Source organism: Fukomys damarensis, unplaced genomic scaffold (genome assembly GCF_012274545.1).
Source record: "Fukomys damarensis isolate Sample0158 unplaced genomic scaffold, DMR_v1.0_HiC HiC_scaffold_11, whole genome shotgun sequence".
Classification (NCBI taxonomy): domain Eukaryota; kingdom Metazoa; phylum Chordata; class Mammalia; order Rodentia; family Bathyergidae; genus Fukomys; species Fukomys damarensis.
Genome location: NW_022900923.1, coordinates 26,263,297 through 26,287,415, shown reverse-complemented (window position 1 = coordinate 26,287,415; position 24,119 = coordinate 26,263,297). Strand labels below are relative to the sequence as shown.

General features: G+C 42.0%; 1 protein-coding gene across 4 annotated transcripts in view; it reads right to left on the bottom strand.

Annotated features, from left to right (window-relative positions):
* Positions 1-24,119, bottom strand: part of Rgl1 (ral guanine nucleotide dissociation stimulator like 1) — a 260,886-nt gene that overhangs the window by 43,335 nt on the left and 193,432 nt on the right. For all 4 annotated transcript variants that reach the window (XM_010640560.2, XM_033762134.1, XM_010640562.2 and 1 more), the window contains one exon: positions 13,063-13,140. In XM_010640560.2, the coding sequence (XP_010638862.1) occupies positions 13,063-13,140 (78 nt within the window). The remainder of the gene's footprint in view (positions 1-13,062; positions 13,141-24,119) is intronic.

Below are 24,119 nucleotides of genomic sequence, written 5' to 3'. Positions count from 1 at the left end.
CAGAGCATAAATAAATATGACTAAAGCCCATTCAACACTTAACTTTTGGAATCAAAATGCAAACAGAAAATCGATGGGTCAAATGTCTTCCTGACTATATACGTAATTCTTTCACTGATGGTGGACTAGAAGACATTGGGGATTCAATTATCTAGATCAAAAGTAGATGACATAAGACCATCAAATAAAAGTCACAGAAATAATTCAATACTTGAAATTTTTATCCAGATTAAATAAAATTATTAAAAATATTTCATTTCTTAGCCAGGCATGGTGGCGCACGCCTGTAATCCCAGCACTTGGGAAACTGAGGCAGGAGGATCGCTGTGAGTTCAAGACCAGTCTGGACTACATAGTGAGTTCCAGGTCAGTCTCAACTATACAGTGAGACCTAAAAAAAAAAAAAAAAAAAAAAAAAAAATTCATTTATTTACAGAAAGCTTGAAGAAAGTAATCTGGGCTGTGAGATTAATTGAAAACACAGGTAAAATAATTGTATTCATTATTTTTCTTTTCTTCACCAAAACCAAATATTGTGAATTAAAGAAAATGTTGTTCTAAGACTTCATTTTTACAAGGATTATGATATTTTCTGTGAACAATTTCCTTCTTTCTAATCAGCAGTGAGCTGAGAACTATGATAGATGCCTAAATGGGTGACAGAGTACAGACAACCAGAACATGGGGGAACCTCGTATTTTCACACATCAGGCTGATTCCTACCAGTGAGCACATGTGCACTTGTCAAAAGAAGGACGAATTGAGTTATTTAATTCCTAGCACTCACTGAGAATGTCAGTGAAAAGATCTTTTCCAATGATACTGTGAAATCACAAATTTGGAGTGGCAGTAATTCACATTATACAATACAAGTAAAAAGGATCATTGGTCTAACAATTAGACAACCTAATGACCCTTACAGGTTTCATAACTTAAAAGAATTCTCACACTGAAATTCAAAGTATACATAAAAATCGGTGATATTAATATATCATTTACTTCTTAATTGCTCATAATTATTAATTTTGAAGTTTCAAAAGTCATTATTACTAAAATAGTAAATCTAACAAGTAACCCTTTATTCTAATGCCATTCCCATTCCCATGACCTGTTATTAATAGCTTGGAGCATATCCTTCTAGACTTTTCTAGACAGAGAGTACATCCTTTCTAGACACATATTTGACTATACATAATCTATATAAAAGACAAGCATGGTGGCACACATCTGTAATCCCAGCACTGTGGGAGGCCAAAGCATGAAGAAACCAAGTTCAAGCCCAGCATGGGGAATTTGTTCTTGGAGGGGGGATCAGGAATTGAACTCAGGACCTTGCACTTGCCAGGCAAGCAGCAGAACCACTGAGCTAAATCCCTGGCCCTGGTATGGGGAATTAAGCAAGATAAAAAATAAAAAACAGAAGGGCTGAGGAGGTAACTCAGTAAGGAGACCTTGGGTTCAATCCGTGACACCACAAAAATAACAGGTATATAAATTGACATGGTTTTTTCTCGAGCAGGATGTTATAAACACTTCTCCACTTACTTCTAGATCTACCTCACAGTTTCTCCTGACTACAGTGTTTCATGGCATGGATGTATCATAATTAATTTCAATTATTCTCCCAGTAGGCAGATATTTAGGTAATGTTCAGGTTCTCACAATTACAAGTATACAAAGTGCATCCATGTTTACATCTCTGTCTGTCTGTGAGTTCTGCAGGGCACATTTTGTAGAATCCACACCCATGGAAAGCTGCAGCCTTGGAGGCCTGAGGGAGTTCAGAAGAACTGTGGTCCCAGTCAGACCTGCCTATAGGCACATGCTCTTTCCTCCTGAGTCTGACGCTTTCAACTAGCTCTGGTAATCTCAGTTTGCCCTCTGTGACAATGACTCAACCTAAGGAGGCTTTGAAAATTCACTGCAAACCCACATACTGAATTTGCCAGAAAAAGCATTCATCACCACAAAAGAGGAGGAAGAAAAAACAAAAGAAGGGAAAGACATACACAAGCAGCATGAAAAAATGCAAGGCAGACCCCTGCTTCCTAATCGGCAAAGTGTTTCTGAGCATGCCAGGGAGGGAGGCTTTCTGGAAAGGCCTGGACCCTTGCCCAAAGCTCACAGTAGCTTTATGTTTGCCAATGCTGGGAAGAAACTTTCTGTTCTTGACAGAGTAAGAAGCAGTACAAATGTGAAACTTTTAAGATTCCACAATGGAAAGCAACATCACAAAATCATGACCAAGAAAACACAATTACAGCCAGCCACCTTCCATCCTACTCTGCCTGGTCCCACTCCTAAGCCCCAACTTCCATCTTAACCAGGTCTGAACAGGAGGATGTACAGAATGTTACTAAGAAGTCACAAACATATGGGAAAAGTGTGGTTGTGTAAATGTCAGGCTAGGAAAGTCACCAGGCCTGGTGCACAGAAGAAAAAGGAAAACCTAATTCCTCAAGGAAATTAAGAGAATCAGATAAGTCAGTTATCTTCACTGACTCCCATCTGGAAAAGACACAGAAATACCAGCTGCTCCTGACATGGAACAGTTGTCAATTAAGACATTTTGAGATACCTGGATAGAGATTTAACTGTTAGTTTCTAAAAGTCACAAGAGGAAGGGATGAAGAAAGGTAAAATGGCTTGGTGAAATCAATCAGTACTTATGGAAACCAAGTCAAGAATTTTCCAATTACCACAGAACACAGAGTGTTAACCACATCATAAGACATGTGGCTCCAGGTCTGCAGAAGGAAGTTAACCACTGTGAACAAATACACAAGGGTATGTGTGTGTGTGCGCATACACATACACACACACACACACACACACACACACACACACACACACACCCTGAGGGATCCTCCCTGGGACAGATCAATTCAAAGACAGTGAACTGTAATATTAACTATGAAACATTACGCTTGAATAACCTGCCTTTTAAAGACTGAGGAGATAATTTCTGAAACCACACGGAAAAGCTAAGGTTGTGCTATACAATACCTCAATAAGGTGAAAAGCCAGTGTGTGGTATCCCTTGCCCATGTAATCTTTCACAGCTGCAGCCCCCAGGGGATGTTCACCCCGAGTAAGCACGTGAGGTAGGTGGGCAAATGTCACAGTGGAAGTGACAGCCAGAGTGGCGTTTTCCACATCACACATTCTTGGTAACATGCAAGGTTTGTGGTGCGTGAGGCTTTTTCTGTCCTACTACAATGACCATCGGGGAAAGAAAGACATGCTCAGAGCATATATAATATATAATTATAGAACTTCCAAGCCTTGCCTTCTAGAAAACAGGCTGTTAGTGAGACTCAGTTCACAGATTAACTTTTTCTTTTTCATTGTTTGTTGGTGCATTTTAGGTATACAACACAGTTACATTCATCATTGGGAATCTTTATGTGATATATCTTGGTTCTCATTTTTTCCCCATTTCCCTGCCTCCTTTCAACCCCTCAACCCCTCCCTATTTACAAAGGCTTTGTTTCCATTTTTCCTTGCACAGATTAATTTAATAACTAGAGAATCCTTTATTTTCACATTCACAAAAACTTATTATGTGAGAAGGGTCACACTGGGGGCGTCCAGGGTCCCGTGGAGGAATTTAACTTCACAAGGAGCCAAACTGGTCAAGGCGAGGCCTTCTGAGGACATAAAGTTAAAGCTGAGATCTTCAGCAGGGGCAGCTGGGATCTTAAAGAGGCAGTGGGGGAGGACTCTGCAATGTAAGGACAGGTCCTGAGCTAAAAGATGGCCAACACTGAGGGGATGTAAAGAAGACACGTTTAAAGAATAGAAAGAGAGGGTAGGGGCAGAGCACACAGATTTGCGGTCCTCATTTATTTCTTTTTTTTTTTTTTTCTCGTTGATTACTTAGCCATTCAGAGCTCATACTTCAAAACCCCTCATGAGAAAGTACAGTGGACCCTTGACTTACGAATTCCATTGGTTCCTGAGGGCTGGTTTTAACTATGTTGATACAGCTGAGCTCTGGATGTTTACCTGGGTACACGCTACAGGTAACAAGAGGACGATGAATCTTCCACCAACCTAATGAACTCAATTTGTTCATATGTCACACTGGTTGTAACTTGAATTAGATGTCTCGGCAGGAAGAGTATAAGAAAAGAGCACCCTTGGAACCTTCAGGCTCTAAGGAGAGCCAGCGCTGAGGCTAGCAAAGTAGTAGTTACGATCAAGCCGCAGATGCTTAGTAAATGCAGTGAGTTTGGGGAAAGGTATTCAAGAATACTAAAATTCCATAGGTGACAAAACAGAATTAGTAAAACATTTAGTACATTTTTTTCTAGGTATAAAATCATCCTCCCATAATGTATATTCTCCAAGTCAAGACAAAAAGAACAAGTCTGTCCATTTAGAGCTCTTTTCTCTCCCCTGAAATCTGACACAATAATTTACTCTACATATGCATCAGCAGAAGATGAGACATGGAATTATCTTTTTTAAAGCAGCAGAATGTTTTTTCTATTTTAGAACATTCTCCAAAAGCTGGGTCTCCTCCTGCAGGTAATGAAAAGGAAAGGAGATCTATGTGGAGGGTGGGCCTCGTAAGCACCGTGGCTGTGGCCTCTGCCAAGCAGAGGGTGGGATCTAAAGCATGGGTCCTTCAGGGAATGAGGCCAAGTCAACCCTGACACTGACTCTGATCTGGATTCCCCACCTCGTTCTCCTCCTCAGTGTGATTGTTCCCGTTTCAGGAAAGGCTGCCAGATACAGTTGCCTCTGAGTCTCCAGCTAGGTTTTTTCCTGAACACAAAGAACAAAAGAAGGTACAGAGCCTTTCTCTCCCTCTCTCTTTTTTATTCTAAAAAGGATGGAAACATTATTCAGGCTTGTCAAGGTCATCTTGCCTTCTTGTACTCTCCACTGTCACATTGGGCTGTTGGTGGTAAATGCAGATTGGACTACTAGGAGAGGAAGTAAAAAACGGATTGAGATAGGGCCAAAGCAGTAAATGCCAACCAAGCCAGAGTAGAAGACAAGGGTGGGGGCAGTTAAGAGAAAAGGCTTCGAGGCAAGGAGGGAGAAAGATTCTGATAAGAAGACTCACGGAACACTCAGAAATTGTGATTGGGAGCCGGCCAACAGTAGGATGGGATAAACCTGAAACCAATTACCCAAAGTCAAGGTTACTTACACATCTGCCTTTCATTCCCACACTATCTAAAAAAAAAAGTTTTCATTTTTATCAGAGGGGAAGAAACAGAGGCCATGTAGTGTAGCGGTTAAGGCCTGGTTAAATCCAAGCTCTCTCAATTATTCACTGTGTGAACTTGGGCATGTTCCTCAACCTATTTTGTTCCTCATCCATAAAGTGGTAATAATAATAATAGGGTCATTCAGAGTGTATACAGTATTTATCCCAGGCACTATGCCTATTAAGCAGTCCATAACACCTAGCTACCATTAGAAAAGAGAATTACCCCTCACTGAAATTATCTTTTAGGGCACTCAATAACTCATTTCCCATAATCTTAGTGAGGCAAGAAAAATCACAAGTTTGAGCCTAGCCTGTACAATTGAATACTTAGTGAGACCCTGTCTCAAAATAAAAATGGTCTAGAGATGTAGCCCAGAGCAAAGACCCTGGGTTCAGTCCCTAGTATGGCAAAAACAAATAAATAGACAAACAACAAAATTACTTCCCAAGTTACCACAGTCTAAGAAGGTAGTTTTCATGTTATTAAATATATCTGTATTTTTAAAACAATTGTGGAGACCTTCTATGCGTTCACCACTTGAAGGGAGTTTCCCCTGGTAATGTCATGTCAGTTGCTACCAGGCACCGAGAACAGGAAGCAGGTTCTCATTTGAGGGCCTGACAAATTTGGTCTTCCCTCTTTCCTCGCATCCTTCAACCCATCTCCTTCCCCAGGAAACAAGTCTAACTTCCACATTTTCAAACAGCTGTTTGAGGGAGCTTGCTGGGGGCATTCATTCCATAATAAACCAGGCAAAGCAGCATGGATTAAGGAAATAATGCCAAATTTAAAAATCTCACAATACAGAGTAACAATCTAAAATTTCAGTCCACGTACTTCTATAGGCTTATTACTCTGATATAAACATATATAGGAAGAGTTCATCACAAGCATCTGAGATCCCAATATTCTCTTAAATGGCAGGTCTAAGACCTAGGTGGCAAGCCCAGGGAGGCTTTCTTTAGTGTTAGTTGGACCCATGTCACTTAATCACCTGGGTTGATCTTAGTTAAAGCACACATCTTCTTTGAAACTTCAATTTAATACACCTATAATGGGTATTAAAAATTTCAGGGTAGTCATGATTATAAAAGAAAATATAAAGCACCTAACTCAGTGATGGCAAACCTTTCAGAGCTTTCAGTGATACAAACAGCCTGCTGTAGCACACGTGCCATACATTCACCACCACTGGTCTAACTTCATGCCTATAACACTGGAGGGTGGTACAGTCATATTCAGTGCCTGCTAGGCTGCAAGGTGGATGGAGGGTCAGAGTCTGTTTGTGATGTCTGTTTGCTTCCTCTAACACACAGATAAACCCTTTCATGGCTGATTTTTCTTTTTGAATAACTGATTATTGATACTGATTCATTCTTCCTCAATTATTAGAACACAATTTCTGTTCCGGAGTTCTCAAACTATATCCCTCGCATTTTTCACTGTCTGCTTTGAACATTTTAAAGACAATGTCAGGCTCTTTTATATGGAATATTACTTCTCTATTTCTTTTGTTTTACCATTAAACACATTCCTTTTGCAGTATAACCTCTAATACTTTTAAATTTAAGTTTTAAATCTCATTTTTGCTGTGTTCCTTATCCTTCCTCCTTTTTCCTATTTTTGTTACAATCAGTCAGATTAAATTGTCCTCTTAGAGCATTTGAATTTTCAGGAATGAATATTGATTGCAAACTGTAATGAAGTCTTTTTAACACTTTCCACCATAAAACTCCATTGGCTTCAAGAATCACATCCAGCTTTCTTTGAGGCATCTCGCTTTTCTTTAATGTGTGTCCAAGATCTTGGATCACTACTATTCATTTCCTCTTTTACTGAGTAATTAAAATCTGCTGTCACTGTTTACAGTCTTGGGGAAAAGATTTAAGAATGACATTTATAACACTTGAATGTGTGGAAATAAAAACAGAATTATTCTAATGTTTGTCTGTCTTTTTTTTTTTTTTTTGCAGTGCTGGGGATCAAACCAAAGGCCACAGACATGCTGGTAAGCACTCTCCCACTTAGCTGCACTTCCAACCCCACACGGAGTAACTTCCACAGTCTGAAGCACTGCTGTAGTAAAGAGGTGGAGAAGACAAAACTTGGCATTCCAGAAGGAAAGTAATGAGATTGAACTAAAGAAAAGGAAACAACTTTTTCAACATTACAATAGTCACTAAAGGGAAGAAATAAAGCATCATTTCCTGAGAAGTTCCAAACCTCTTTAAATAGAATGTGTGTGTCCCCACACATGCAAACACATGCACACACATGGAAAATAGCCTTATACACTGCAAACCAAACAGGAGTCATGATGCAAAAGCTCTATGAAGTTAATATACTTTCTTTATATTCTCTTCACTTCTGAATTCAATGACTGTATTAAATTTGCCCTAGGAAAAAAAATTATTTTTTGTCTCTGGTTCAAATTGTATTCTTCTCAAAAACAGCATTTTATCACATAAAATGTCACCAGAAAGGGTGAGGAGGACACAGGTTGAATGAACACAAACAGAGATACTCCTTCTGTCACACACAGGAAGTAAGTTTCCTAATTCCTAAACAGTGTGTGTGTGTGTGTGTGTGTGTGTGTGTGTGTGTCTTCTTGCATGCATGCATGCATGGTTCTGGGAGCCAAATCCAAGGACTTATGCATGCCAGATAAATGCCCATCCCATCCCTGATTCCTAAATAGTGGCCAGTTTAGGAATTCTAGAAAAAACACAGCACAGCTTAGCTTATTATTTATATTTTTGCCTATATAGATAGATAGATAGATAGATATAGATATATAGATATAGATATAGATATAGATATAGATATATATAGATAGATAGCCCTAAAATCAGAAATCACTGTGTGGCAAAGACTCCATATCAGGAGGATGTGGTAGTTGAATTGCAACTGAAGGCATTCTTGATTTAGCCACATCACCTTAGAGGTTTCTGATACTGTCCAAAGCCTCAACAGGGCATTCTCAGGACTGGAATTACACATACGCTACATGGCAGAGCGATTCTGCACAATCTGATACTTTTTTTAAATGCATGAAGAGCACCAGTCAGCTGTGGCCTGAGACTAGAAACCAATCTTTCATCTTGAAAGCTTCACCTGTATTTCCACATTTCCCTTCTTAAAAGCTCTTTTGTCTGCTGATAGGTTGATTAGATCCACCTAAGAAACTTGTGATAGGGGATCCTGTCAAAAATGGAAGGGTCACTATGATTTACTACAAAAACCGAAAAACCAACATGTTTGGGCATTTTTGCTCATGGTTAAAATAAATAGGGATTCCCTGTCCCCATTCCATGTCCACCCAGGTCTGCAAAACTGAAAGCAGCTGCCCTAAAGTAGGATGTTTACTTCTTAGAATGTTACTGGGTTCCTGCTGTCTGTGGCCCACCTGAAATCACAAGAGAATAGTCATAGCAAAGGAAAACAATGGGCATTCTGCCACATCTTGTCTTACCCCATGGGACAATATCAGCTCTTTACCATGACCACAGTGAGCAGCGTGATGTCATGACTGCTAATAAGCAAATACAGCCAATCTACTTTTTCATCTCATTTTATCAAGGCCAATTACACAGTATTTTCAACAAAGAAAAGTGGTCAAGAATACTTCTCAAACTTCAGTATAACATTTGGACTACATCTCTGTTTCAGTTCCTGATACTGTTTTGTTTTGTTTTTGATACAGGGTCTTGCCAATATAGTTTAGGCCGGTCTTGAATTCACTATGTAGCCCAGGCTGGCCTTGAATTTGCAGTGATCCTCCTGCCTCAGCCTTCCAAGTGCTGAGATTACAGGTGCGTGCCTCCACACCTGGCTTCTGATATTCATTTTAACAACAACAACAAAAAATTATCATAGACATGACTGAACTTGAAAGAACTTCACAGATCATACGTTCCAAGCACTCATTTTTCAGGTGAAGAATCTGAAACAGAGAGAGAGATAAAGTGACAAAACTGAGGCCACATGGCTGGTAAATGACAGAGCAATAGAGGAGAGTTACAATCTGTGTTCTCCAGGCTCCTCATCCAGGACCTTTCACCGTCCAAGTGGCTGGTCCTGAATCACCACTAATTAAAGAAAGGGCACAACCAATTTTCTAAATACGCATGCTTAAATGTACATAGATACATTTTCACTTGAGGACTACAGCCTGAACACTTTGCTTCTTAGGCGGACTCTATTGACAGCTATGGCCAGATCACTCTTCGTTGTTCATTCTAGTTCACTTGGCTGCATCCCTGGCCCCTGCCCAACCCTCCCCAAAATTAAGAAAAGCAAAATGTTTCCAAACACTGCCACATGATCTCTGGGAGACAAAGTCACCCCGTTAAGAGCCAAAGGCATACAGCCATACCTCATACACATCTGTTCAGCTGCCAGGAAGTCTTACATCCTCGCTACGAGTCAGATAGATGCCAGAGGCCTGGGAGGACCAAGGAGTTTGAAACTCACGTGGATAGAAGATGATGCTTCCCTGGTTTCCTCTCAGAAAGACAAAGCAGTGACACTGTCTCAGAATGGAAATTTTCAGGACAACTTCAGAAAAAAAGAGGGCAAACAGGTAATCATGAAGTCATCTTAAAAAATAATAAAACGAGTGGGAAAAAGAAAAACAGTGAGAAAGACAGAAGAAAGGCAAATGGAAAAAGAAAGAGGTCACCCATGAAATGGGGTATTAACATTCCAGAATTTGTGGACAGAAAAACCCACTGTAAAATGAAGTGTAATATTCTCACCAGGCATGATTTAAAAAAAAAAAAAAAAAAAAAAAAAAAGGCAACGTTAAAAACAAAGTCATTGTGAGGCTTTGGGAAAGGACCATTGTCCCCATATGATGGACCCCTTAAGGGAGTTCTGTGTAAAGCTCTTTGTTGAAGCTTCATGTGCTTAAAACTCTAAAGCCCTTCGGAACAGCTTAGCCCGGGGTGTCACCCACGTCTGTCCCTAGTACACAATGAATTTCAGTGGGACTCTGAAATAATGAACATGACTCTTCACATCCAGGGCACAATTTTCTTAACTGCTACTTCCCCTATTTAATCTCAAAACACCCTCGGGGAAACAGAAAAGAAAGCCCTGTGTATCTTTCTCGCTGATCCTCTTCTTTGAGTACTTAGGGGACTCACTGAACAGTAGCTCTAGATTTGACTCTGTTCCAACACATGTGGATGACAACATGTTTATATCTGGATCTGAATCTGGTCACAGGTTCAGGTTATACAGGACAAGCTGGTCACTCAATTCTTACAGTATTTCCTTCTGTATATGCTCAAAAATTCCCATTACATATCCATTATAAAAAGGCTCTTTATTAAGAAACATTTTCGTGAGTTTTCATGGATGAAATTGTTTTCAAAACATCCCAAAGTCTATGATCTGCAAACCCTGAAGGGCTGAGGAGTCACGTGAGGATCCTGTATACGCAGCTACTCGTCCAGCACGTCCATTGGAACTTGAGACTGTATTTCCCACAGGCTCTTACCTGATGCAGCTCCTGTAGCCCACAGTCACCCTGAGTAGCAGAGCTCAAAGTGCAATGCATTCTAAAAGAATCATCTACTTAATTAGATTGTTTCCCTTCTGGAAGAACTTTTTACAGATGGCTGGTCACTGCTTACCAGGGAAAGTCCAAGCTCTCATGAGAAACTGAAGTCCTTCACAATACAACCTCAGCTCCGCTTCAGCTCCACAGACTCCCCTCACCCGACGTGTCCACCACGAGTCAACCATACCAGTTGTGTTGCTCCCCAGAATTCCACATACACCCACTTTCCTGATCTAGTGACCAGTTCCCTGTGCCTGGATGGCTCTACCACCCAAGTCTTGACCACCCTTCATTGTCACCTCATCCCACGGCCCTCCCTGTGCCCTCTAGAAACAATGTGAATGTGACTGTTCTTCGTGCCACGCCTTGTACCTGGCATTCAAGTATCTACATTAGTGAGTCTGGTCTCTGCAATAAGATTATAAAATAAAATATAAAACAACATGGAGCTTAATTCAGCAGTTACAGAGGCTTTCAATTCCCTGACCATCGCATCCCTGGCTCAGGAGGAAAAAAGTTCACCAATAAATCCTCTGAGGACTTAAAAATTCCATAGGATTTCCTTGACTTTTGCCTCCCAGAATGAATATTTAAAGCCAGAGGTTAGGGCACCAGAGCATACATCTCATGTACTCAAGAACATCATTCCTAGAGAAGCCCCACCTCTGCATCCCGGGGGTTTCCTCAATGAGTCCTAGATCAGTGTCATCAGCATAAATAATCTCCCGCTTTTAATAAGCATATACACACACACACACACACACACACACACACACAAGAACAACGACCTTCTTTGCCCCCAGATCCTTCTCCGTCTTTCTTAATTCTTAATTCCCCTTTATCCCAAAATTCTTCCCACTGTCCCTGCTTCTTCCCCCTTGTCCTCTCTGGACCCACACCTCCATCCTATAGAGCTGCACTGGTCAATGGTCACCAAAGACTGCAGTGTTGCAAAGCGGAAGTCCCTCCCGGGCCCTCCTCACTTGATCTACAGACAGCACTGGACACAGCTGCTAGCCCTCCCCAAACTCCCTACTTCCCTTGTCTTCTGGGACACGACTTCCTCTTCTTTCTTCTCTTTCCCCACATCCCCCACCCCCAGCTGCTCTGTTCTGTTCTCCTCCACCAAACTCTTTTCCTAACTCTAAATGCTGGAGGACACCAAGACTCAGTACCTGGTCCTTCTCTTTTCTTTCTCTACCCTTGGTCCCCAGGTCACTGCCAGTCCTACGGCCTCAAACGCCATCTATAAACCAAGGATGCACAAATGAATAACTTCACTCCAGACCCGCCCTGAAATCCAGACTCATCCAATGACCTTGAAATTTACGTGTCCATGACTTATTGACACACACACTCTCACCAAACCTGCTCCTCATTACTAGTCTTTCTTGCCTCGTAAAGGCAAGGTCCTGTTCTACAGGTGCTTAAACCACAACCTGGGGAGCAACCTGGCCTCGCTTCTCCATCCACACAGCTCCAGCACATCCTGCCAACCTTCAAGACACCTGCAGACGCAGAGCACCTCCACTGCCCCTCCCCAAATCCACACCACCAACCTTGGCTTGGGTCCTAGAAAGGGTTCCAACCACCCTTCTGCCCATCAGCACTGCCACGGTCTATTTTCCATCCAAAGCCAGAGCAAGCACTTTAAATAGATTAGGTCATGGCACTGTTCTCAAAGCCTTCTAAGTGCTTCTGGCCTTTTTCAGAGTCGGAGTCAATGTCCTCTCCTGTGCTCTTCAGGTCCGCACATGTTCTGGACACCCCCTGCCTCACACATCTCATCCCCTAGCCCTGCTGCTCCACTCACTCTGCCTCTCCAGCACTGTTGCTGCTCAGGGCCTCCTCCACACTTGCTCTGCCTGGACGCCCACAGCACTGAGCACCTCAGAGGGCAATACTCCATGTCACCAGAGGTCATAGTCCCTGTGCAGCACCCCAGGTGACCTAGCCTCCATCCTTGTTCCATTCTTGGCCACTTCTTGATGTTTATCCTTTTATGTTTCTCTTACTTTTGTCTCATTTGGTTTTTTGTTTATTTGTTTGTTTTTCACTTATTTTATATCCCTTAGCATGATGCCTGGCAAATACGAGGTTCCCATATATTTTTCCTAGGTGAATAAATGACAATTGTTAGATAATTTTAAAAAAAGCCCATGTTTGTATGAATTATGGAAAGGAATATAAGAAACTCTCCTGAACCACTAATATCTGTTTTGATATTGTCTTGACTGAGCCAATAGTGTGGAAGAAAGACACACTCACTTCCTGATCACCGTCTTGGCCTCTGACGAACTTGGGCTTCCATCTTCCTCAGAGCTTGAGCCTGTCAGGTTTCCGTACCTTAACAAATAAAAACAAGCAAGCAAGCAAAACAGTCAGTGGCACTGCAAAGCCGTGCTGATCACCTTCAGCCACAAAATAACATGTACACATCCTGGGAGTGATTAAGGAAAGAATTATTTACAAATGGCATCAACAGTGCTACAGTATTATTGATAGTTGCCGACTAGATATATCTGCATGTTCTAAAGAGAAAAGAGAAAAGTAATTTAACAATAACACTACTTAAAGCTTTCTCTCATCTGGTGATTTAGCTCAGTGGCACCACCCCTGCCTTGCAAGCTCAAGGTCCCAAGTTCAATCTCCACCCCCCACCCAAAAAAAACTTTCTCTTTTTCTTCTTTTGTCTTTGAGGATTTTAGATTACAGTAGGCTTTTTCTTTCAGCAGGAGTGTAAGATACTATGCCATACAAAGAAGGCAGAAGCCTCCTGATCTGTGTGCAACATCAAAGCCCACACTCCTGCCTGATGCTCTAGCCACCCGAGGGAGGTGTGGCTCTGCTGGCCCTCACTGCTGACTCGGGCCACATTTGGGCACAAGGGGGTGATTCTTAACTGCACTGGGAAGTCAGTCACCTTGCAGGGAGGTCATGCTGGAGAAGGAGAAGGATCCTGGAAATGATGATGGATCTGCAAATAAAGGTCAGGATAGTGATAAGGGCTGGCAACCAGAATTCTCATACTGCCGCCACTGGGGGAGCAGCCGTGGGCACGCTGAGCCAGGCCCATCCAGACACAGAAAGTAAGGGAGAGGGCCCAGGATCCAACATTTTGAAAAGTAAAAGGCACTTCGATCTTTAAATATTGATTATTACATATTTAAGCTTTACCAAGTAAATTGAACAGCTCACTGTTAGCTGTTCTTCTAACTCCATATATAAGCAAGCCCATTTCATGCAAATATGTTTTGTTTGGTTCAGAATGTATACTTAATAAATTCACATTCAATCCTTAAGGAGGAATCTCTCTATTCATTTATAATGCCGGGGCAATTTCTGCAGTTTCTCCTCCTACTCACAAACAATTCAGAGTCCCTGGAGTTTCACAAGTTGGTCGTCAGCCCAAGGTTTTGATAAGAGAAATTCTATAATTGGTAGGCGTACATATTTAAAGAACACACTTTTGTCTTCTAATGGGATTAAAGGCCTCAGTACCCTTATGGTTCCTTTTTCTCCTAGGATTTACAAATCCTTTTAAAAACAAAAGCCCACCATCTGGTCTGACTGACTGCCAGTCCATCTGGTGTCCCCAGCACCCCATCCTGGCAGGTCCCAGTGTGTGCCCTTAGGCACTCCTCCCCCACCTGCTCCTTTCTAGAGTTCATCAGCCATTAGGATTTCTTGGCCTCCTGAAGATATTTTCCACTGGTCTCCGCCCTCTCTGCTCCTCTTCATTCTGTCCACACCTGATATTTAGAGGGCTTCCTGGGCTACCCTTTGCTCTTCCTGAGATAAGAGCTCAGACAACTTAGGATTTACTCAACCCCAGGCAACCAGGCAGGGATAGGAAACAAGATTCCTACTAAACAAACACAGTAGGGTTTTTTGGCTCTGTCCTTGGCCACCATCACAGTGGACTCTGTCCTCGTGTTCTCACGGCAGGCTTTGTGGTTTGCTGAAGAAGGAAAGATTGGGCCAGGTATAGTGCAAAGGCAGGCTCTTGGAAAGTCACTGTACCTCCTAGAGTGACCCATAAATTCTTCTCCTGCCAGTCCTCAATGACTAAAGGTGGGACTCTGCTTTTGTCACATTAGTCAGTGTATTATTATCCTCCCCCTCCATGTCCCTCCCTCTCTTTCTCCCTTCCTGTCTCAATATTCCGGAAATACCATGCCTTTTATCTTCTGATTGGAAGCAATGAGAGATGGAAACAAAGGGGGAAATGCTCACAAGGAGGACACACACTTCACATTTTTTGAGATTTTTAAAGAGTTTATTAAATGTTTTGAGATCTTCCCATTCTTTGTCTCTATTTTAGCTTCTCCTGCTTGTTTGCTCTTTTTCTGCATTTTTCCATGCAAGTTTAGGTGGCATCAATACCTACTGCTGTGCCCCTCACCCCCGAGTGTGATGCCACAATGTACACTCAAGTGGTGTCAAGAATGACAAGGGCCAGGATTTAGCTCAGTGGTGCCACGCCTGCCTCGCAAGGCAAGGTCCTGAGTTCAGTCCCCAGTACTGTCCCCCTCCAAAAAAAAAAAAAAAAAAAAAAAGGAAAGAAAAGAAAAGAAAGACTAAGCACTGGTGAGCAAAGGTCACCTGCATCAATTCACCTGGCATCTTCTGCAGTGTCTCAAGCAACCACAAAGGCCTTTGTCTTGGCTACCAGAGTGCCTGCAGGTTCACAGACAGGGCCAGGCTGATCATTTGATAGTGGGAGACATGGAAGAGCCTCCATAACAACAAGGCACACGGAGCAGAGAACAGAGTCCGGCTGCTCAGGCACAAACCTCACAGGCATTCCTGACTCCACCCTCCCAACCTCTCCGGAAACCCTCATGGCTCAGCCTTTGCAACACACCCCTGAATTCAAGCACATCTCCTCAGTTCTGCTGTTTCCATCTAAACTCAAAATGCCACCGTCTTTGGCTTAGATCAGCACAACAGCAACTTCACTAGTCTAATCTCCCTGCCACACTGTCACAGGGGTCCTGTCGATGTAAATCAGATCCTAGCTGTGCATTCAAAACCCTCCGTGACACCCATCTGAGAAAACCCGAAGAATCACAGACCCTGAATTACCTGCCCAGCAACTCTCCCTATTCCGCTCACAATCCTGCCCTCTGCACCCCTGGCCAGGCCTTACCCCCACACCCGCACCACCACTGCACGCTGCACTTGCTTCTGCTTCTTCTCCCATCTACGCCAATGGTCAGCTCCCTCGAGCTGCTCAGTGTGACTTTATCAGTGAGGCCGTCCCTGACCATCCTATTTAAAGCACAAAAGAACTCACATCATTTCCTTCACTATCTTATTTCTATATATAGCTTTGAATGTACCGTAAAAGTAACTTATTGTGTTAATTGTCCATGAGAACAAACTTCAAAAAACCAAGTTTTTTTATCTCTATTACTCACCTCTCTCACTCTCTCGCTACTTCCCTTCCTCTCTCCCTTTTTTTGTGGTACTGGGAATTGAGCCCAGGGATGTTCTACCATGCAGCTACATTTCCAGCCCTTTTTATTTTTTATTTTGAGACAGGCCCTTCCTAAACTGACCAGGCTGGACTTAAACTTGCAACCCTCTTGCCTCAGCCTCCCAAAAGCAAGGCTTACAGCTGTGTACCACCACACCTGGCTGTTTACTACTGTTGGAGTTTAAAATGATGCCTGCACCTGGAAAGCACAGAAGAGCTATTTGCTGTGAACAAATGAATGGTCTAGTGGGGTTCAGGAAACAGATATGATAATGGCCCTCCCAACTGCTAGGTCCAGATTTGCCTCTGCAAAAGCACCATCTGGCCTCCAGTTTGTTCAAGTGTCTTAGCCGGTCTCGGTTTTCATTTTTAAGGGCTTAGGAGTATAAGAAGCTTGGAGATAGTGGCGATTACTTAAAAAAATCTAAAATCAAGGTGAAAAAAACAAGTGTGAAGGTTTTTAAAGCTGAGATCTTGAGGGTATAAGTAGTATGAAAATGCAAAAGCACAAAGGCGACTTCTGGATGCAAGATAAAGTTAAAGAGCCCGGAACCTCCTGGATTTAACCGATGAGGGGAGGAATGAGCACTTTGCCCCTCATCTTTCTTATCATTAAGGAGGATTAATGCTTTACAGAAGTGAAACTAGACCCCCCACTGGAACCCAGAACTCTCTGATGTTCACTTGAGTCTATTTTATTATATTAAGAATACTTCTTTGATGCTTCCCTGAATCCACTCATAGTTTCCCATAAAAAATTAAAGTCAAATTAAATTCTTTTACTCCTGTGGAGTAAACAAAGGGCATGCGTGTGTGTTCTTAATTAATGGGACTCAGAAAGCTACTGACGAATCTGTCAGCAACGTCACCTCCAATTTCTGCAAAACCTCCATAGGCTTTAAGATCAAAGCTTCAACCTCATCAGAAGTCTTAGCAATGAGCACGTGCCCTTTTGTAAATGGTAGCTTCAAAAATTTATATTAAAATACAAATTCCCGAATGACCTTTGACATAGTTTTGTTGTCGCAAGGTAAAAGAAAGATTTACAAAATCCTCCCAAAGTACGGCCTTCAGCAATTATTTACAGTAGCCTAAAAATTGCTAGAAAATAGAAGAACACTAGCAATATTTAACTGGATGCTGTTATTTAAACAGGAAAGCGTTTTTTCCGGAGGGGATGTCTGCATTCCTTAGAGCCTATCTGGGCAGAAGAAATGTTATAGTGTTTGAAAGGGAGGAGCAGGGGCCCTTGCGGCTCAAAGGAACCCTAAGATAAAGTTGTCCCCAGGAACAGTCTCTCTGGTAGGAGGTAGCTTCCTAACCTTTGCCCCTCAACGCCAGACCGGGATGGGAGCAAAACTGAAGAACTCTGCAGACCCTACTTGCTTCCAGCAAAATGAGCCAATGCTAACAAACTCACTGTATGCCAGGTGTTGCGCTGAGGGCTGTACATGGATCGTTTCTTTTGATTCTCACAATAATCCTCTTAGGAGGTATTATTACCCCAATTTTATAGATAAGAGAAACCAGAGAGCCCAAATAATCAGCCATGGAAGACACAACTAATAAGTGGAACAGGGATTTGATTTTCAACAATCCAGCTCTAGCGCCAGCGTGAAGTCAACACCCTCCTACACAAGCCACAAGGTCTCATTCACTCATTCATGTTATGTCTCCCTCTACCTCACAACTCTTTGAGGTTAGAAACCCTGAGCCATTCATTCATCCATGAATCCACCGTTTCACCATTTAATCCTTATTCCATGAAATTGTTTATTAAGGACCAAGTCCAGGTATTGTTTTAAGCATTAGTAATGTAGCAACCAAGGGCTGGGGATTTAGTTCGGTGGCACCACGCCTGTCTCACAAGCACAAGGTCCTGAGTTTGATGCTCAGTACCCCCCAAAAAAAGAATGTAGCAGCAAACAAACCAAGTCCCCATATTCACGGAACAAAAACTGTAGTGGAAGATTCAAAAATAGTCATTAATTAATATATATGCTGAATCAGTCAGTGAACAGAGCAATGGGGAACATATAAAGCAGGCAAGGGTGTCTGGGAATGATGGAAGGTCGATGGGTGTCATTTCATATGGAGTATTTTTCAAGACAGGCCTGATATGAGTGCAATAATTAAATGACCTGCCAGAGGAGAAGTGTGTCAGGAGCACTCCGAAGCAAAGAGCCTTCCAACAGCAGGAAAGATTCACTGGAGAGGTCTTGGAGCCGTGGCAGGGTGTTGTTTTTAAAGAGCATCAAGTAAACTAATAAGGAGCAGAGCACAGCACACAGGAGGTGGGGCACAGAGGAAGCAGAGACAGGTCACGAAGGACTGGTGGACCACGGCAAGGCTGCTTTGAGTCTTTTATCTTGCTTACAGCTACATCCCCTGAGCCTACACATGTAGACATCCTATAAACATTTGCTAAATGAATTAATTATCCTCTACTATCATGAATACACGAAAGCCTGGGGAAGGAAAAGAAAAGAAGGAGATACTCAGTGGGGATGGTGAAAGCCCAGAAAGGAGGAGGAAAAGGAAAGACCTCACATGAAGCTTTGGCTCAAAAACCTCTGGATATCTTTGCTTTTTTAAGAAGCTCCGGCCTTGGAACAGATGAGGCATTTTTCTTTAACTGACCCACAAGAGCACAGGTCAGGTATGAGAAAAATGTTCAGAAGCTGACCTTGACTCAGGGGAATGACATGGGTGGAAGAGCCTGTGGATGTCTGGAACTCCAAGTAAGTTTGAGTGAAGACTGTGGACTGCATCCTACAGAGCAGCAAGAGGGCTACTGTTAATCATGCTGAATAAAACCTCCAAGGCAGGCACCTCTCCACCTAAGACTAACCTGAGAACTGGGCTATGGCCACCAAGCCTACCTTGGAAAAATCTTGCTTCTACAATCAAGTGGAAGACAAAAGTCAAAGAAAAGAAGACAAAAATTTCTCATTCTCCTGCAGAAAGGAAAGTCCCAGCAGAGAGCCCTGTGATATGCTTTCTGCTCCTGAATTCTGGTTCTCTGAGCAAAGTTTTTCCATGGTTAGAAAAAGCTAGAAGACCCTAAAAGAGCTTCCCTCCATCCTCCTGGCCTTTGCTGGAGAGGTTTCCTCTGTCTTTGCCTTTCAATTCTCCACAGTATCTCTGTGATTGCCCCCTGACAGTGGAGGCAACATGAGCAGCAAAATGTACCAGTGTTTCTGCTCTCCTTGACAGTTACAAAATACTATAAAATTTTTCTGGAGAATGACACCTTCATTCCCAGCCCCAGCTTATAACTGTCCAAAGAGGAGACCAAGAACAGGAGAAAGATTTCATAGGTGTCTCTTGCTGAAACTTGCCTCTTATCAAAAAGATGATTATCTAAGCATAAGAGTGCTCTCACTCTCTTGCCATAGTATTTTTGGCAGTTCCATTCCAAGTCCCTGATATCCACTTCTTTTCTCTGGTTTATTTTTGCACTTAGAGCCTTGTGGGTCATCATTATTTTTCCTTCCACTTCTAGCTCCTTACAATTCTGCACCAACTGCAAATCCAGTTTGTTAGCATAGCACAGTGGTGGTGCCATGACCAATGACAACAGAAAAAGCAGGTATAGGAGGAGGACAGGGAGGAGGCATCACTCAATCAACTACATGCTCTGTTAATGAGTCTAGATTTTTCTTAGGTTTAAGATGAATTAGCACATTATGAACAAATTAGTCCAACCCTTTGGCTCAGTTTTGCCAAACCACAAAAAGTTGGTATTATGAAACTCTTCAAGAAGCATGCTGTGCAAAAGCAAGCGATGAACATGAGTTTGGTATCGTGGCATCCTATCATTTTCAAACTACTTTCTCCTTCCTAGAGGACCAGGCTGCACTAGCACTCACTCTGGAATCCAACCGTGAGTACTGCCATTGGCTCCTCTTCTATGCATAGTACCTCGTCAACAAATGGTTTGAATACGGACTCCAGGAAGTATGCAGGGACTTACTGGGTCCCATTCACAGCTCCAGTGGGAGTCAACAGTAGTGAGTGGGTCTACGGAAGAGGGAGTCACTGAGGAGCTGCTGCCAGTCATCAGGCAGAGTATCAAGAACAGCTCAACATCCTGAGAGACAAGTAGCCTGCTCTGGTTCGCCTAAGCTGCAGCAAGAGCAGGGCCACGTTCTCACCACTAATGATGCCCAGAGCCATCCCTCACTGGGTCAGGCTGCAGCAGGAGAAGAAAACACTGGCAGAAGATGAGCTGTCCTACACCAGCACCAGCCTAGCTCCATAGGCAGATGTGCCCTGTGTTCTGGGCCTGATGTTGCCTTGGAAGGGACCAGCTCATCCCTTCCTCAAAGCCCCCTGTGTGCAGCTGGATCTAGGGGTCTGCCCAACTGCCCTGGGGCCAGTGAAGCTCTCCTGGGCCTGCCATCTCCAGCACGGCCCCAAGGTGGACATCAGCCCCTGCCAAGGCAGGCACCTTGCTGCTTCAGCTATGATGAATGAGCCATTTGTGAGAGTGAAAACCCAGAAATGTTAGGTGTTACGCAGCCAGCAGACTGACCTGAGACCTATGTAAAAGGAAAGTGATCTAACATATGGACTATTTTCATACTAGAATTTGCTAACTTGTATATGTAATTTTTCTCTGGGCCAAAAATCAGGATTTTCGTACAAGTTACTTGGACATTGTTGATTTGTAGGAAATTTAAACCCTAATTGTTACAGCTACATTGAAAAAATAATTGTACTAAAACTAACTTGTCTGTCTTCATTTGGTTTAATTTTTAAATGTTTGTAAAAAGAGATGTCTTTTGAAAGATGGGGCAAAGGGGAGGGCTATTTCTTTTGTAAGTATAAAATAAATGAAAACACACTGAATATTTTTTTAAACTACTTTTCTCTCTCATGTTTACCAAAAGCTCAATGCAGCTCCATTTATTTAAGTTAGTGTCTACTGGCAACTTTAGAAGAAGCCAAAAAGCAAAAGTATTGTGTTTCCCAGGTCCTCAGGGCCTGATTTCACTCTCAAAAGACAGTTTATAAAGTATAAATATTTTTTAAAAAGTCACATAAGAGAGAAGCAGAAAAAAAGCATAAAATTAATTCAAACAACCAATCCCTTTTCCTTTTCAAGATTCAGAAATATTTTTCTTAAAAAACATGAAATTTATTTTAATGAACTATGACATATACTATAATTTAATGAAGTTAAATAATTTACTTTAAAGCCACACGTAGGATTTCTGCTCCAATTATAAGCTAGGAGCAGTGCCCTCCTTTGACTCCCAAAGGCCACCTTTGTATCCCGTCACCTCTGCTAGGAACCCTTTTCCTGAAGGGTCATAACCCAGGGTTCCTGGGGTGAATGTAAAGAGGAAACCTCTAAATTATACACAAATTCTTATGAGATGCATTCTCCTAAAGAGAGGGTGCACACTGGTTAGCAGACTGTAAAGGGGTGTGTGATCAACTCCTTCTACCCATTGCTAGAAAAATGGTCAAAACTACTCCTTTAGCTTATCAAGCTCTAATGAAAGCTTTCCAGTTACCACTCAGAATATATACACCCTGCCTTTCCATGTCTTGTCCTTTGTGTAGTTTCCAAACATCAGCATATGTTTTTTAAACCTGTTGGGAAATTCCATATTCTTTTTGAAAAAAGGATAACTACATGGCCTGCCTCCCTTTGCCAAGTGAGGTGGTAAAAAAGGGTTACTTCATGGAAATATTTTCATCTCGTAGGTATTATAAATCCCATTTCAGGAAAAGAAATCCAACCTGGTTATGATCTGAGGTGAAGCTGCTGACAGCATCCTTTGAACAACCATCAGTGCTGTCCCATGAAGCTAGATTTCTGCAGTCTCTGCTTGTTCCCATGGAGAATTCCTTGGGTGCTGCTGGGTGGGAGTGGCATCTACTTGGAAAAGTAAATAAAGAGTTCCCAAAGACAACCAGCCCAGAAGGGAAGATAACTTATTTCCATTTTCCCTCCTGCGATTATGGTTGGATATAATTCTAAAGCAGTACCAGATTAAAGTTTTCTGGTTAACCCAACGCAATTGGCATAGTTACAGGGAGAAAATAGTAACAATGCTTGTTGTGTTGAGGCTGAGCCTTTTGTTTCCAGCACTGCTTCCTGGAACTCAATGTCTGGGCCGCAGCTGAGCAGAGCATGAGGTCCTGAATGGAACAAGGGTGAAGGTAGACACCTGACCTTCACCATCCCTGAGACCATGGGCACTATATTTTTGGAGTCAATTTCCCTAACAAGAAATCCCTGTTTCTTATCTATTACTGTTACGATAAATTACCCAAATTTAGTGGCTCCAAACAAATGTACTGTGTACATGAGAAGTCCAACAAAAGAATCAATGATCCAGTCAAGTTATTAGCCAGACTGCATTGCCTTCTAGAGGCTCGAGGAAGAATGTGTTTAAATGCCTTTTCTGGCTTCCAAGAGAGGCCTGTGTCCCTTGACTCATGGCCTCTGTCCTCTTTCTTCACAGCCAACAACACAGCCTCTCTCTAAAACTGTTTCCATCCTCAGATTCCCTTCTCTGACTCTCTTCTGCATCCATCTTTCATATTTAAGGACCACTGTGATTATACTACCTCCGCTTAGATAATCCAAGATAATCTTATTTTAATATCCACTTAATTAACAACCTTAATTACATCAGTAACCTAAATTCCCTTTGCCATTTAAGTTAACATATCCATAGCTTCTGGGGATTAGAATTCAGACAACTTTCAGGGCTGTTTTTCTGCCTACAGCAGATGGATATGTAAATTCTTATAAATGTTTTATCTTCTACTGTTCTGAACTAAGCTTTCTTCTCCATCTGATAAAGCTTGAACCAGCAAAAGCACTGGACCTATCAGGAAGGACAGGCCCTGTAAGTTTTCAATGCTCTTCTCTATGTTAGGAGTGTTTCAATATCCAAAGTTTCTCATAGTTCTTGTTACCATCCAGTCTTTACTTACATTAGAGTCAATATTTCAACTCAACTTCCTCCTAGTCACAGGAAATAAGATCTGAGTTCAATTTATCCTTTAACAAACTGGCTTTGTTTTTTAACTCATAACATATCCAAGAAGCATTTAGCCTAGAGAGTCATTAACACCCAGACTAAAGAAAATCTACTTAACCTCATTAATTGTAATACAAATCCTAAGAAACGCCCTTCATTTACAAAGAAATTCTCACCCTATATAGGATATCTAGGATGTCTGTATTTTAAGCTAGAAAGGAAACAAAGCAATGTTAAGATGTCCTGAAAGCTTTCCCACTAAATAAATGAGATGAGCATCGTGGAGCCAACTGACTGATAAATCTCAATGTTTTCGTGCACAGTAGCACAAAAGAGTCATGGGTAACCCACTCTACTTGTTTCCATTGGCCCTGCAGGGAGTTTGGGGGGGGTGTGCTAAATTAATGGAAAATGGCATGTCATTATTTTGAAAAACTTTCCTATATAAGTGATAGAAGTCAAATATTAACAAGTAACTCTTAGAAAAAGTAAAAGCACGGGGAAAATAATATTATGAGTTTAGTAGTAACAGAAGTTACTATGAATGTTAGCACTATAAGAGACCAGCACTTGGAGGTGACATATGGTCATCACAATAGGATGCCATGAGACCCTCCAATTTGGCTCAGTTTCCATTATCTGCTTCCTACAGCTTTCTCTATTGATAACCTAACTTCCTGGAACACAGAAGCCTAGAAGGAAGACACAGAAATCGCAACTCCTACTAAAAGAAGAGAAAATAAGGGAATCTTTTTACTTCTATGAGCACTGCATGCCAGCATGAATCTAGGAATATTTAGCAAGTGCCTAGTCTAATTCTAGCATCCAATTTAAAA